This window comes from Alosa alosa, chromosome 3, assembly GCF_017589495.1.
Source record: "Alosa alosa isolate M-15738 ecotype Scorff River chromosome 3, AALO_Geno_1.1, whole genome shotgun sequence".
NCBI lineage: Eukaryota > Metazoa > Chordata > Actinopteri > Clupeiformes > Clupeidae > Alosa > Alosa alosa.
Window position 1 is genome coordinate 34,669,739 of NC_063191.1, and position 17,176 is coordinate 34,686,914.

At 42.0% G+C, this 17,176-nt stretch overlaps 1 protein-coding gene across 1 annotated transcript in view; it reads right to left on the reverse strand.

Annotated features, from left to right (window-relative positions):
- Window positions 1-7,880: 7,880 nt before the first annotated feature.
- cntnap5a (contactin associated protein family member 5a) overlaps window positions 7,881-17,176 on the reverse strand; it is a 66,686-nt gene continuing 57,390 nt past the window's right edge. Inside the window, exons 18-24 of the mRNA XM_048238944.1 lie at window positions 16,794-17,033; window positions 14,547-14,765; window positions 12,743-12,876; window positions 11,090-11,174; window positions 9,769-9,969; window positions 9,003-9,077; window positions 7,881-8,388 (exon numbers count right to left, since the gene is read on the reverse strand). Of these exons, the coding sequence (XP_048094901.1) occupies window positions 8,168-8,388; window positions 9,003-9,077; window positions 9,769-9,969; window positions 11,090-11,174; window positions 12,743-12,876; window positions 14,547-14,765; window positions 16,794-17,033 (1,175 nt within the window). The 3' untranslated portion in view covers window positions 7,881-8,167. The remainder of the gene's footprint in view (window positions 8,389-9,002; window positions 9,078-9,768; window positions 9,970-11,089; window positions 11,175-12,742; window positions 12,877-14,546; window positions 14,766-16,793; window positions 17,034-17,176) is intronic.

The following is a 17,176-nucleotide window of genomic DNA, read 5'->3' on the forward strand; positions in this document are numbered from 1 at the left end:
CACTCTGGCAAAGAGCAATGATGCACGTTACTTTTACCCCAACATTCTGGGAAACCAGCTAAACTGATGAAGCAACGTTGGAGGACAGTACACATTGTTCGTAGTGTTATCCGATTGTGTCGAAGTCCGAAATAATTCAGAGTAAACATGGTCTAGTGTTATCCAATTGCGTGCAGTGAGATTTTTAAATGCATGCTTGTTGCCGCCCTTCAAGTTGGGCCATTACATTGTTCTTTGCCAGGCCCTTAATCTTTCTAGATTATCAGGGTCTGGATTTTCCAGGCTACATTTAAGGTGGAGTAGGTATGAAATCCTAGGGATTGAATAATGGAACTGAACATGTTTCAACTTTAAGTCATATTTAATTACAGCCATGGGAAACCTTCCACCCTGAATGTGATAGGTAAATGTATGTAGATTTGTCCATTAAGTCATCATGTTACTCTGCAGGCACCCTGTCATTTGCGTGGGCTCTTTCTGAGCACTCATGCTATGATATGCTTTGCATGTTCTGGGCTTGTTTTCAGAACGGGCTCATTTGGTGATTTGTGTGTGAGTACAGTATACCCTGGCTGGTCTGTTGGGTTCTGGGATTTAGTCTAATTAGAGCTCAGTGTCTTTACATGATGTCACATAATGTTCACCATAAAATACCATTTTATGTTTGTCTCTGGTTAAAGGAGCTTTGGGGAATTTGATTGGAGTCCAGTTGTTGAGTCACGTAGCCCACACAACACTCTTCCATTGACCTGCACTGTCTCTGATACAGTGAGTACTGATAGCGCCACAGAAGGTCCCACATCACATTAGAAGAGACAGGCAGGCAGACACTAGCTGGGTCGCATGCTAAATTCAGTATATGCGGACAACACAGCATAGACGTTTTTGACAGTATGTTGAAACAGCTGTTCCTTCACATTCTGTGATTGTTTCTTGGTAATTTCTTTACTCCATATAGCACCATCAAGTGAAGGACAGTGCTTGTTGGACAGTAAATAGAGGCCTAAGGAATCAGTCTGGTTATTCATTTCATACAGGAAACCTCAGGTAAATTCTGAGCAGAGTGAGGTACAAATGTGCCAGATGTCACCTACGGCTGCCACGGTTACAATGAAAATGGTCACAGGCTTTTGATTCCTCTTCCTGGTGCTCTCTGCCAAAAGTATTTGTGTGTGCAAAGAGCTGTTTACTCACTGTCTGCATTAGAAATCTCTCTCTAACGTCTTTGAATTAAATTATCGTTCTGAAGTTTTAATGACCAATTTTGCTTGAGTGATGCCGTGATCCAGTATGAACTACTGCATGCTGCTGTAGTTTGAGACAAATCCTGCCTGTGAGAAGACAAACAATGTCTTTTTTTATTTTGAATTATACATAGCTATATGATCTTTAAGATAAGTGATCAAAGGTCCTGCAGGACATCACATGTTGCCTGTTGATTGTGCCTTTTATCTCTATTTCATGTTCAATTCAAATCCTTTCAGCATATTGACTTGAAAGCATTTAATATTTTTTCTTTTCAGTTAACGGGTCTGACTCCAATGTTCATTAGATATGTGGTATTTTCTTGAACAGGGACAAAATGGCACAGAGGTCAGTTCATCCACCGCTCATGGCCCTCGAACCCGCCACCTCAACACACACCGGCATGGGAGTCAAACGCTCTAACCACTGAGCTAAAAACTCAGCGGTTAGAAGCGTTCTTAAGGTTAGGGGTGTGAGGATATACACGCGCAACTAGCATGCAAGCTCAGTTCGCCTCCGTTACACAAGCAGATTCCTTCACATGTGCCGGTGACCATCAAAATACCAATGTGCTATTTGAAGTTGCGCTGCTTGCTGTTAAAGGGAATGACAGATGTCAGTCTCATTGGTTTAAAGGATGTTACGCCCAAAACACACCCATGACTGATTAAGAAAAATAAGACCAACCTTTTTGCGCTACAGTAGGCTTTTGATAACAAAATCACCCTGATCACCCTGATCACAAAATCTGTATGGATCTCAGAAAATCCACTACTGTGTATGGCATAGAAATATGTCCACTGAAAGGCTTAGACTATCATTTTGAGTTAGTCTCTCCAAATTAATTATTACTTCGATAAAGCTTATGGCTAGACTATGGCTAGAAGAATGCAGCTTTTTTCATTGTTTGTATCTTATTTGAATGTTCTTCTTTTATCAAAAGAAATCTTGGAATGCACAGATTCAAACTCAGCTCAGCAGGTTAATAGCTGATTTTGTTAGGAGCTTTTAAGAACTTTAAGCCCTATGATTAATACAATTTCAGTGATATCGGAGCAAATCAGACAGAAAATCGCTCTTTCAGATCTTCAACTTCAACTGGAGAAAGTTTGTTTTAAAAACATCTGACCAGCCTTTAAAGTTCTGATGGGGTTTGTCATTTGCATGTAACAACAAAACTACTACAGAGAGAGAAAGAAAGGTCATTATCACATCAAGCTGTACCATACACACAGAATCTTGGCTTGTTGATCAGCATGCACACAATTTAGGATTTCAGTAGCACGTTCCATAAAGGTGTCCATAGTGCTTTATTTATTTATAGATGTATTAATGTTGATAACATACAGTATGTATACAATTAGTATACAGTAACATGAACATATTTCCATGAAACTGCACCAATGAAATTCTATTCCGTGAGAGCTTCTATTGCAGTATAAATCAAAATTAGATAATGATGATGATGTGATGTTACATTTTTAGCTTGGGGTGTGTGTGTGTGTGTGTGCACGTGCACTAAAATGGCTGCTATGGATGTTTATAAGGGACTTTCTGATATAACAGAATGAATTCCAAATGTAGTTTTACTGTGGATGACACGCTAGCCAGTCAAGACTGGAATAAGCATAGCGATGGTATACAATACCAGAGCAAAATGTGTAGCTCTGAAAGAACAGAGGCAAATAACTGACTGAGACAGAGAAAGCAGGTAGTTTAGAGAATGGCCCCTCTTTTATGCAGCACAGGGGTTTTGTGATTTAATGGCACATAATGGATAACAAATTACTGTATCAAATGTAAGCAGTCGACTAAAAGCAAGCCGTTTCTGGAGAGAAACACAAGCGTGCAGCTCATTAAGGTATACCCTCTTCAGCCTGCTATTAAGGTCTGAGAAACAATGCAGGAACACACTCTCAGATCCATTCGCTGAGGTCTCAACAGAAGAGACTACTACGCTGCTCCGCGCTTTTCATGTGTCTGTCTGCGGTGGATACAAAACCCCTTCATCACAACAGAGCGAGCCTGATGATGGAGATACAAGCTTTGAGACACCGTAGTGCGAATGCATGTGATTACCAACGTCTGAGCTGAAATAGTCATTATGATGACAAGCACAGAACGTGACATGCTTATGTAAGGCACATGAGGAGGGGGATATGGAAAAGCACTAAAGTTGTCCCTTCATTTGAAAGACTTCATGAAATACTTTGAACTATGTTGATTTTCAGTTGGACTTTTCTACTAAAATAGCATGTAAAGACAACCAGACTGGGAACCCTTACAAATGACACCTATCATGATAAACCCTCAAGGAACACTGTAGTGTACAAAATCTAGCTTCAATAAAAAACAAAACTACAATAAAACCTCAACATCTGTATAAAAGATTCTACTCTGTATTTATTGTAGAAAACACTCACAGTTGGACTAAACTGTCAATCAGAGAGCTCCTATGGAAAAACCCTGTCAAATTCATATTCATAACAGTGTATTAACACACTATGGCCCCATTTCATGTCCAGCAACATAACAAGTATGTATATTAGGACCTACATTGCATGCCATTTTAGTATGAACTATAAAAGCCAGCACTTGAAATGTATCATGCAAGTATTCTGCAACTATGATTCCTATACGCAGGGTGCGATTTGTGTAAAAACCAGGGGATTTTTAATAAATTTTTTAGTTTTAGTGTACCGTGGTGTATGACTTTAATCAGCGCGTGTGCTTGGTACAGTATGATGATCAGCTCCTCTAATGCAGGGTAGGACAACGTTTTGACAAGCATACAAATTCACCTTGTTCTTGCCCCATCTGAAATGACTCCTCTACTTTTGCTGCCTCCATCCTTTCTGTATATGTTGTGTAAAAAAACGTTGTATATGATGGCACTGAAGTCTTAAAGGAATTATCCGGAGTAAAATGCACTTTAGATCAATTTACGGATGATTGGGAGTACACAAGTTGAGTTGACATCAAAATCATGTTATTCGGATGTGTTTTGAGAAAGTTCGATTTTACCATTTTTAGTCAAAGCTCGTTAGCGTGGAAGTGAGAAGGGCATTATTCTACCTCTTCTACAGTTCCAAACAACATTACACTTACGTGGTAGTGAGTAGAGGGTCCCTAAAGCCAAACCGAAGTATCCCGAGGACTTTATGTGGTCAGATAGAGAGTCCAGAATGAATTTCATCAAGCCAGTACCTTTCCGGAAATGTTGCCATCTTTGCTGCCATCTTTAGGGGAAAGTCCGTAGGAGTCGATTGCCAAGTGTGGAGTAACACGCTCTGGAAATTCACAATTTCGTCGCCGTTTAAAAAAACAAAAAAAAACATAGTCCAGTATTTCTTTTGAAATTGAAATTAAGTTGTATGGACTGGACTATGTTTTTTTTTTTTTTTTGTTAATGTGAATTTCGGCTTGATGAAATTCATCATTCATCTCTCTCCTGCTGATTTGCGTTCAGTAGCTAAGTGCGTAATATTGCAAAAGTTGAAAAAATAAATGTGTTTATCAGCCTACAGAAAATAAATAGCCTACTATCATACTGTCAGTTAATCGGCTACAGTGCAGTGAAGAGTTTGGAGAGTAAAGTTATAGGGCAACTTGAAGTTTTATGAAAATAATTTACGAACCAGAACATAAAGACCATATGGAGCTTCTATTTCTTGCAGCTGTTAAAACACCCGCTAGTTTAAATACCCACCAACATTCGTTTTTGCAGTAGCCTACAGATTATTTCTGAAAGTTATTTGTCTACTAGGCCTAGCCTACTGGCTGATTTATCAAACGAGTGCTTTCTCGTTCGTCCTCCGCAAACTACAGGTGTTTCGGTGGAGAGCCATTGAATAAGCGATGCCAAGCAATTTCTGTAACACTTTTTGTGACATTCAGCAAATATCTCCTCATTTAATGTAAGTTCCTCCTTAGAGTAGAACGTAGGCCTTTCCAATAGGCCTACGTTCTACTCTACGCGCAGTTGTCCTCCATCTCAGTTGCATCAGTTTTCTACATTTTGAAGGTTCTAAAATATGACAATATGCTTCACTGAATCCTTCGAGTTTTCTTTCATTTGTCCAGCTAACTTTTCCATTGAAACTAGCCATTTATGATGGATTACACACTCGACATTCTGAAATGTCCTGCACGATCAAGGCCAAATTAAGTTATCACGCAGCCACTCTGTCAGCAGTGCTGACGGTGACGGTGCGTTTCTGATGTCAGATTATTATGTAGGCTAGCCTACTAGACTGTTTTCACGTTGCAGCGCTTTACTTATATGAAGTAGCATTAATCAATATGAGGGGCAGAGGGGGATAAATGTTGTCCCCACCGGGGATAAAAATAATTTAGCAGAGGTAGGGATAGGAAAACCAGAGGGGGGGAAATCCTCACCACCACCCCCCCCCTACAAATCGCACCCTGCCTATACGTTTCTATAGAAATGTTCCATATGTGAGACCCTCTTTTCTTATTCACATGAAGGAGCACAGTACAGATGTATAAAAATGGCAAGTTTATTAAACATACATATACCTGTACATAATATGTATACAAAACAGCCCCCACCCCCAAAATAACCATAATATCAATAGAAATAGAAAATAGTCTCAGATTAATATATTTAGTGAAAAGGACACTTCAATTAAAAGGAAAATGAACAATAATTTAGCCAGCCTTTCTTTGAATCGTTGTTTATATATTGCATTTCTGTGTCGGTCTAGTGTTGCTAATATTTCATAGTCAGTCTCTGAATGATTGATCTGATCAGATCGCTGCTTATGTGGTATTAAACAAGAACGAGAGCAGGTGTAGTCCAGTGGGTAGAGGGTAGGCTATGTCTCATTCGACTGCTGAGGATCTTTTGAAAGGCCAAAACCCAGGTAGGTAAAAGCATGATTAACATAGCATCAAAATATACAAGAGTAAAAAGCAGGAGAGAAACATAATCATGGGACTAACCATAGGAATCCATTTTGTTGTCAATAAATACTTCAGCACTCCACATTTTCTCAAATTCTAGACATATTTTTTCAGATAGATTCTGTAATAATTATTGATTCATTGACTATTAATCTCCCTGAGTATTGACTGACCTAAAACCAGAATTTGTTACATGTAGACATGGTAATTTGAAGCAGCTTAAGACGTCATAAATTTCCTCCTGTACTGTATGTCATGTTCTTTACAAAATAAAAGCAGATGTCTTTGAAATAACATAGTAGAAATTAAATAGCCATCCAAATAGCAATTAAACTGCCAAACCATCAGAGTGCAAAGGGTGTACAGTAGTCATTTCCTCAACCATGATTTTTGCACAAGGAGAAGCGTTCTGAAATGTTTGCATTTTCACATCCTCAATGAATGTAGTCGTAACCATAATCAGATGTTTCTTGTCTTCATGATGGAGATTTTGCCAATACAATCACCATTCACACAACTTATTTTAGCATAAAACAGTACATTGAAGAAAATACGTTTAGATGTTCTTCCACACCCTATCTAACAAAGCACAATCCACGTGAGCTCCACAGCCCCACACAAATGGGACAAGAGGCAGACCATAATAATCTCCAAGCCACCAAAGAGACAGGAGCTTCTGTCATAGATTGTAAAACTGGATGTATTTTTTAATATACTTATCTCCCTGAAGTGAAGAACCTCCACAGTGGTACAGCACTTCTATATGACCACATTCCTTAGCTTCCTTAGTACTTAGAGCCTTAGGATCTCAGCACTAAGTTCCCAAAGTGCAGCGGTCATTCAGAACCGTGCCTATGGAGGGCTATCTCCCAACAATAGCTTCACTTTGGAATGAAAACTGAGCAGGGGTATTTAAACAAAATAAATAAATAAAGACATAAATATCCTCTCGTGCACACCATGCATGGCCAGTATGCCTGTTTTTGCCACATTGACCACTCTGCCATGATGCCATAATTTGACAAAATTAGCTGTAATTAAGGGTTTTGGACTCAATCAATTCTCTCCTACTGGCATCAAGCACCTCGCTCTGTAATATACCACGACCCTCAGCGTACTCTGTCACTTCCTGCAAAAGCCTGTTTTTCAGCACACACATCTTTGGCCTTCCCTTCGCCCTCCCCTAGTGACCTACAATGGCCGAAAAGGAGGCCAGTTTCCGTGGTGGTTGCTGGAGCTCCCTTCCTAACACTGACTTAATTCACCATTCAACCTGACTCGGCCGTCTCTCCAGTAGGAATCAATTTGTCACAAGCCACTATCACTGCTCTCTCTCTCTCTCTCTCCTTCTCTTTCCCCCCCTTCTCTCTCTCTCTCTCTCCTTCTCTTCCCCCCCCTTCTCTCTCTCTCCTTCTCTTTCCCCCCCTTCTCTCTCTCTCTCTCTCCTTCTCTTCCCCTTCTCTCTCTCTCTCTCTCTCCTTCTCTTTCCCCCTCTCTCTCTCTCTCCTTCTCTTCCCCTTCTCTCTCTCTCTCTCTCTCTCCTTCTCTTTCCCCCCCCTTCTCTCTCTCTCTCCTTCTCTTCCCCCCCTTCTCTCTCTCTCTCTCTCTCTCTCCTTCTCTTTCCCCCTTCTCTCTCTCTCTCTCCTTCTCTTCCCCCCCCTTCTCTCTCTCTCTCTCTCTCCTTCTCTTTCCCCCCCTTCTCTCTCTCTCTCTCTCCTTCTCTTTCCCCCCCCTGCTCTCTCTCTCTCTCTCTCTTCTTTCCTCACTCACAGCTTTAGCAGGACAAACTCATCCGGGTCACTGTGCAACTAAGAGCTACTACCTACACTGGAAGCTGCTTTTTTAAAATCTCAGTTTCCCCCCTATTTTTTCACAAGTCCGACATGGAACAGAAAGGCTGTCAGTTTCCATCCATGCAGACAGGCAGCTATTACAGGGACAGGACAGGGTCCTTGGCTGGAGGCTAGTCAGAGGACTGAGGAGGGCTCTGCTCTGGTCAGATGTAGTACTCGCGGAGGCTGTCGCGCATGTGGAGCGTGGAGTGGTGGAGCGTGGAGTTGTGCATGTGGAGCTCGGCGTGGTAGGCGGCGTCCAGGCGGCGCTGGGTCTCCTTCTCCTGGAGGCTGGCCGCGCGCTGAGCCTGCCGGTGCTGGTACAGAAAACGGCTCATCACGGCCAGCACGCACACGCTGCTGAACACCACCGCTGTCACCACTCCTGAGGGGACAGCAACACACCATCAGCATCAGCACCGGCTCCAGGTTTACAGCAGGACAGCAACACACCATCAGCATCAGCACCGGCTCCAGGTTTACAGCAGGACAGCAAGAAACAACCTGCAGCCCTTCATCCATTCATCCATCCATCTCTCCAAGTATCCATTCATCCATTTACTACAGATCGATTTTCTTTTTCAGACAGTGAAAACAGTTTGTCCATCCAGTGAAAGGGAGAGTTTAGAAAAACACCATTAGAATGGAAAAGAACACATCTGTTGTCTGATAAAGAGAACTTACCCTTTGGTGTGAGCAAAACCATTTTAACAGGAAGACGCAGTGTGCTCTTTTCTAATCCCTTTTCATTTAAATGCATTCATATACACAGCAAGAGTGTAAGCGTATTTCTTTTTTAGTTGACTATTTTATTGCGGGGAAAATGGTCTGCGGAAACTGATGACATAACTAGCGAGTTGAGAGATCAAATCGATGTATCCTCTGTGGGCGATCGGAGAGATGAGAAATAAAAGAGGAAGTAAAAGCCGAGCGCGGCTCGTTTCACAGATCAGCGAGTGCAAGCGAGCAATGAGGTGACGCCAGGTAGTAAAAACCAACCTCCGATTACTGCTGAGTCATGTTGGGTCACGCCATCATCCTGGTCATTAGCTCTGTCCGGCTCCTCAACATGGTCTGGGAGGGGAGAGAGAGGGGAGAGAGAGAGAGAGAGAGAGAGAGAGACAGAGAGGGAGAGAGAGGGAGAGAGAGAGAGGGAGAGAGAGAAGTTGTTATATCTCTGGGTTTTATGAGGTGAGAAGCCAGTTGATGTCTCTCCAACTCTGAGCTGTGAGTTGTGCATAGGACACTTAGGTGGCTGTGTTAGTGAAGTAGCTGGTAATAGAGATGGGCAAAATGCCTGAGGCTTCAATGCTGTATCCTGGGCAGGTCTCTTCCTTTTCACTTTCCCATTCTATTCTTTTACTTCTTTTCCATTTGTCCTAACAACCAAGTAACTCCACCAACTATCCTCAGCCAACCAATCGGGGGAATCAGAGGCTCTAGTGGCTGCAGCGTCCAAGTGCCAACAGGGACCCGGTTTGAATCCAACCCCTGGTCATATCCTGACCCCACCCCATCTCCCACTCACTTCCTGCCCCTGGTCATATCCTGACCCCACCCCAACTCCCACTCACTTCCTGTCAGTCTTCACTGTTATGTCCTATCTAAATAAAGGGAGAAAAGCCTGAATATATATATATATATATATAGAAACCCATCAGAGCAGCTCCTATTGAGATCATGGTCTGTAATGTCCAAAGTTCCCACAGCACAATCCCATTGGGGGTGTTAGTGGGGGGAGGGGGGGCATTGGTGGAGAGCTCACCTGAGAGAGAGTTGGATGTGGACACAGAGAGTGCCCCGCAGTTGGACTCCACCAGGTTGCCACGGACGGTGACCAGTGAGCTGCCGCGGTTGAGCAGCGCTGCCTTCAGCGGTGCCACGTGGTTGTACTGCACCGACGAGAAGCAGCCCACAAAGCCCCTGGAGCCGGCCACCGCCACTCGCTCATCCAAGGTCTCCGTGCCTGTGGCCAGAAGATAGATTTGGACTCGTTAATGTGATGCAGCGCTGGCTTCTCAGAATAAATTAAATGTGCATCTCAATGTATGCATACATTCATTAAAATCCTTAAATGTGTTTGCATGTTTTTACACTCTCTAACTGCCACAGAATTCTAGAATACTGTACACCCTCACTGCCAGACAAACATTCTAAATCCCCCCAAAATCTGTTCTTTTAGATTTTTTCATTGGTTTACTTCTAATTTGTATATCTGTTTAGTTTTATTTGGGTGCGTAATCATTTCTATTGAGGAACTGACTTTTTATTTTGGCTTATATTTAGTTTTAGGTTTTCAGGTTTTATAACTTTATGTATAGAACCTGTGAAAATGTAGAATGTGATATACAAGAATTCCCTGCTGCATTGTTTTTTATTTAGTGAATGTGTATTTCTAACTCTAACTTTTATTACATAATTTGATTTAGTTTGATTTAGTATTAGTTTAGATTAACTATAACAACCCTAGTCTGAATTCTTTAAAAACATTGACAGACTATCTAAAAAGGCTGTTGTAGTAGCATTGCTATGACCACAGATAGAAAAAAAAAAATACAGGATTATGTGTAGTATTATTTGGAGTCTGGCGATTCTTCCTCTAATTCACAATATAACAATAGACCGAGGGGAAAATATTATGATTAGCATATGATTCCAAGTGATGCTGAAGTGAGCTGCACAAACAAGCTCTATTGCATCAGTTAGAAGTCTTGTTTGTCACATCAATAATTCCTTAGTCCTTAAATTAGATTTAGCCACAGCCAGTTGCTAAATTAAAGATAAAAGTTTCTATGGCAACAACACAAGCACACACTCCAAATTGATTGCTCCCCCCCTCACACACACACACTAATCAAAGTGAAGTGGGGGACAGACGTCACTCTCGGTGAAGCCACTCGATGGCAGGAGACACTGATAGACAAGACAGGCTGCCTGGTGACGTGAGAAGGACCTGGCGTAACCTTTAAGACAGAGTGTGAGGCAGACCTATTCCCTCACGGTGCTGCTGGTGAAATCATCTCTGAGCTCTTAAGAGTGGAGCCACCAGGCCACCGATAGTGTCATTATTATGTGATGAGACTCACCAGTGACTTTGCCCAGCGTCAGCGATCTCACAGAGTTCAGCTCAGTGTCAGACGACAGGGTGTATTTTCTACTCTCCTGGTCCACCTGGCAAGAAGACAAGAAAAACATCACTGATTGGGCCACCGATGTCTTATCTCACCCTGTCTGCATGACTCAGTAAGAGCCATATCTCTTTTAGCAGTTCTAAATGGCTCTGCATTTCTAAAACTCCACAGGACCTCTTTTCCTTCTCATTTTAGGCGTTTAAAACACAAAGTATTTTTCTACCAAAACTAAACAGAAGCACAAAGCATAAAAAACCAAACGAATTGCACTTCTGGTACAAATTGTTATTCATTATAATTTACAGGAGGGCTGCATAAAAATAGTGGGGACACCAAGATTATGGCTGATTTCATATTGTGAAAAAAGTTCCAAAGTTCAACTAATTAATATGTGGTGATTTTGCGAGGAGATTTCAGTGCTTCATAGAAATGTGATTAAGCCACTGAAGTGAATTTCTGATGCATTCTTGGAGGAAACTTCCCCTAACAACAGAAGCAGTGATACTCATACGATGAAGATAATACCCTTAATACCAATTCTAATATTAATACTTAATGTGCTGCGGTACTTCGGATGGAAAAAATGTTTCTTTGATCTAAAACATTCACTGAAGTGGAACTTCCCAAGCCTCGCCATTTACCACTAAACACTTGAGATATTCTGCAAAGGAGTACCGTCACACCGGTGTGACGGGAATGTTGGGAAATGAACGTTCTAAAGAATATCTGGGTTCATTGAATTCAACATAGAATTTTAGAACCTTCAATTGTTGCGGAACTTAGAACGTTCAAAAACCTACACCTTTAAGGGTTAAAAATATTTATCTGACAGAATGTGCCAGGGTTTCTTCCTTCCCTTCTCTTTGAAGGAGTGTTGCCCAGATATCCGTGAATACACGACTTAAGGTGTTTTCATGAATACTGTAAGTAGAATAGCAGCCTGTGATGCTCCTGAGATAGTGCCTTCCCTGTAGTGCTCTAAATGCTTAAATGGCGACATCTTAAACTCTCTTTTTCTCTCGCTGAGCTTGCTGGCAAAGACATTCTGGAGCATTCCTCTGCACTACCTACTTTTGATACGTGCCCAATCTGTGATTAATAATCAATCTTTATTAATCACAGACTATGAATTCACTGACTTTAGGATTAGTAGATGCATTTGCTGAAATTTAAACACTGATTGTCAGTTTTGTGACCCAATCAAGCTTCTTATTTGGGGAGGGCCCTCACACATGTACATCCTCAATGCACATTCTTGTATCCTTTTCAATATAGGTTCCTCTATTTTTAATTATTTTTTAATATTTATTTAATTTTAATTTATTTTTTAATATTCAGTAGAACAGCTTGAGTTGGGGATCTTTCTCTGTTGTCATACATTTGACTATGTACTTAGAATACAGTATAACTTATAGTTTATTGTATATCACAAACAAAGACAAGGAAAGATTGATCTTTCTTTTCTTTTATGCATGACATGATGCACTGTCTTATCTAGGATGACCACTGTGTCTTCACTTCATGTGACATGCCAGAAGACTGTAAACAAAAAACATGTTTACCGCTCACACACCCCACCTTCCCCAACCCCCACTCTCCACAACTGACCTGTACGTACACGTCCTTTGCCTCGCGGTGGATTCTGACCCGGTGGAGCCGTCCGTCAGCCAGGCTGCAGGAGGTGGGGGTGAGCACGTCAGGCTTGCCCTCCTCATGGAGCCGGTACCAGATCTGTAAACTCCCTGAGGGAACCAACGGTACGGGGTAAACATGTACAGTCACAAGGGGAAGGGAGAGACACAGTTATGTTATGGGGGAGAAAAATGCTTGTAGTCCACTACACATATTGCAGTTGTTTTATGACATAAACGTCAACATTTAAATAAATGTGGTCCATGAAATAATCAGTTATATTACAGATATAGCAGCCCTAAAGTGCATATAGATGTTAGAACTTGAAGTGTTAGTGGTCTGTGGCTTGAGGCCTAATGGTCAATTTATAGATATAACCTCAACATGTCCTCTGTATCCCAAAGTGAATCATAAACTGTTATTCTGTAGATAAGCCTTGAGATCTTTGCTATCTGTTATTCTGTAGGTAAGCCTTGAGATCTTTGCTATCAATCTGAATGTCCTACTCTCACTCACTGATAGATCAGAGAGCTTTTCATTAACTGGTGGTGAAGTCAATTTTAAACTGAAAAAATAAATAACGACGAATATATGTGCATATACATAAAACGGAGAGAACTCTTTGGGAGACCTTATGCCATTGGCTGTGTGCTGAGGATTAGGGTGGATAAGGTGTCCCCCTGGCAGATCCTCTCAGTATTGACAGAGCCACACCAATGGATGTGTCACTAAGAGACACAGACTTAGAGACAGAATGAGTGTCTGGTGCGTGTGATCTTTTTTTATTCCTGACAGGAGGATTGTGGGCTCACAACTGTAAGAGGAGTGGGATTATGTGTGTTCACTTTAAAGTTACATATGCCACAAAACTCTTACGTGCCTTGACCGTCTGTGAGAGAATACAGTGTTTTATAGATGTGGTGCCACAGGCTGTATGCCAACAAACATATTATGTATATGTTTAACTTAGACAGTGTAGTTAAATGACCCCTAATCATGTTAAACAGAACTATATGGTACAACAAAATGAAGCTCTAACTTCAACACTATGCTTTTTATAATGTAATTATTCTACAGTTAAGTCGACATTATTCGGTATTATTCTATAATTGAGTTGACATGCACCAATGTAGGTGGCGATGATATAATAACCTAGCCTGACGGGCCATCCTATATCATTGAAATGTATAGTCTGGCATCGAACCATTCACCTCGCTTAATCCAAAGGGCGGGCAGAGAATTGTCTTTCAAACTGCCTAGGCATGCAATAGGCCAGCGCTACGACCATATCCGTATCCGGTCGGCAAAACGGCAAATACATCCTTCTTCGAAAGGAATGACTTAAGTGCATTGTGTTGCTCAACTTTCAAAGAAAAGCACAAGTCCAACTTCTCCTAAGTTAACGCCAACGCCGATTCAAACAACCGCTCTTCATTCGCCATAGCCACCTTCCTTGTTGTTCACCGTCGCAGGACTGTCGTTATCCTGTTAAGCCCGCCTTAAGACTCTCTAACAAAATAGAGCGCTGTGATTGAATAACATCCACGGTGTTAGCCAATAGAAATCCCTATGGTTTGATACTAGACGTACAGGCTGAGCAAATTAATTTGCCGCCGCTAGGGTGCGTCTAGATTTCTAGGCTAATAATAACCCTGATCATTATCTGTATCTTCATGTGTTATTTTCATAACTGCTCTTTAATTTACAGCTGACGTGTTCTCAGAAAGCCAGTTATGTGTCTGGCTGGCAGCAGTGGCATTGGTGGCGTTGTGCCTCTCACCATTGCGTGCCAGGATAATGCCCATGTATTGCTGGCTGAAGGTGCCGATGGTGAGCAGCATGGCGGGGGCCTGCGTGGTGACGAAACTGAAGGCCACGTTCTCCCTGGACTCTGTGGAGATGGATGAGGAGGCCTGCGAGCTGCTGTCGCGCATCACCAGGAACGAGTCCTGAAATGCGTACGTCACCGAGGAGTCTCTCTCGAACGACACGGACACCTCTGCAATACAAGTGTCAGAGTGGTCCCTCAGTATACACATGATTTGCACAAACCTTTCAACTTCTGACAACTTTTCAACCAAAGCTTTGGTCCCACATTATAATGAATGTCTTCATAACAGTGAATTTTAGAGTATTATATAGAGTAATTTTCAATTGATTACATATTGCACCATTATAAAGATACTCCTAAACTGATCTCAAAGAGCCTTTTGTAATGCATTAACTATACCTGAAGTATATTTTACTTATCAGTACCTATGGACACTTCAGATAAAGTGAACCTAAAGCATTTAAACACTTAAATGGAGCACTGTATGACCTCTCCCAGTGGCTTACTTGACCTTAACTGGGTTTGCAGTGAAATTATGCTTAGAGGGAGGGATTGATATTGCATAGGCTACTGTATGTATAAGTATAAGTATATATACTCTTTTGATCCCGTGAGGGTATGTGAGTCAAAAACAAGTTCTTTCTGCAGTCACACAAAGACATGTGTGAAGAGCTCTTTTTTAACACCATTAAAGCCTCAGGGTAACACGTGGGTACACATTAACAGGGTAACACCTGGGTACTTGATAACAGCATCGTTTTGTCTGTTGGCATGGCAGCCTGTGCCAGGGAGTGATTGACAGCAGCGGAGTGGAAGAAGTGAGAGCACTGGGAGTGTGGGGAGCGTCATGGCCCAGCCCTCTCACATTGTCCTCCCACACTCTCATCAGCTCCTCACATGGAGTTCAATTTGCACTGCCAATGCCAGCATCTTGCGCTCCTTATGGTTTTTTTTTCTCTTTTTTTCTACTTACACACAGACAAAGCTGTGAGTGCGCTCACACACACACACACACACACACACACACACGCCACACACACACAGGCACATGCAGGTGCACACACACACACACACATGCACACACACACGCACACACACACACAACGTGGCAAGAAAATTTCCGTTTCTCTACGACACAATGTGTTTTATTTTAATTTCTTTACTTTCTTCCTTTTTTTGAGGAGACACACAGGATGCATTATGTAATTACTCAACTTCCCAGCCCACACAAGATAGGGTTTAATGTTGCGTCAATAAGTTTTATAATAAGCCATGACTCTCCGAGCGGTGGAAGGAGTATGAGGGCCCTGTCCGCCCCCACACATGTGCACAAGGTAACGAGCGAAATAAAGCTGCACAGAGGAAACAAGGTTGGATGAGCCAATGAGGGCTATTTGTTTTTCTTTCCACGGCAGAGAAATGAAAGCTGTGAAGGCTTCCTGAAGATACGCATGAGGACGAAACCCTTTGTGGGAAACAGCTGAGTGAAAATAGGCATGGGGGCAAAAAAATATGCTCAAGACACGGCTTCAAGACATCTCAGAGGCTTTTGTGAACGGAGTACTGAAAACATCAAAAGCAATTCACACAGCCTTAACTCTATGAGTCAAACAGCAACGGTGTTTGCTGAAGAGTCTCCGGAAGGCTGACATCATATAGGAAATTGTATGAAGTACAAACAATTCATTTTCAACTTAAAAGATGAATCAATCTCGCACATTACAAGCAAGTTTCGTCATTTCTGAACATGTGGTTGTAATAATGTGTCTATTGGGAAGTCAGCACTGGATAAGAGAATGATCTCATTCTTCATTTTAATGCAAATTTGTTCTCTTACAGTAAGGATTTAGAACTTTGATCCTTCGATGTAAATGCCTCAGTGAAAGTAATGACCATAAATACTTTATAACATTGATCCAGTGCAGTTAATAGCCTCACCCATACAGAAGCCTTGCGCTCTGAGCTTTGATTACTAAATCCAAGGCAGAATGAACCATGTTTACAAAAGAGACTAACCAAAATATTGAAATGATACAAATATTTTTTTTGTTCGCGGCACAGAAAGATAAGCACGTACTGCACCCCTATAAATTGTTTCCTGATGAAGGCTGTCTGTCTAAACGTTGGTTAATAAATAGTTTAAAGGAGAAAAGAGAGTGTGGCTACTCATATATAGGCACACAAAAAAGTCTTTACCATCTTTGCAGGCGGGGCCAGTGTAGGCCGAGTGGGTGCAGTCGCAGACGTAGCCGCTGCTCTGCTCGATGCAGCGGCCGCGGTTGTGGCAGAGGTTGGCCGAGTTGCTGCAGTGGCCAGGGCAGCCGGAGCTCACGCCTGGGGTCAGCTTGGCCCGCTCGTCCAGGTCCAGGTGGGCGCCGTTCACCCGCAGAGCCCTCAGGCAGCCCAGGAAGCCACTTTGTCTGGACGACGAGCCCCCTGAAAGACATAGTTTAAATCTGGTGTCAGTTCTATCTATCAATCAATTTATCCTTACTTGTGAATCACTTTGGGTCAACTTCTGTTGTTTTTAAATATACTATACAAATAATCAACCAATCAATCAACCTATCTATCTATCT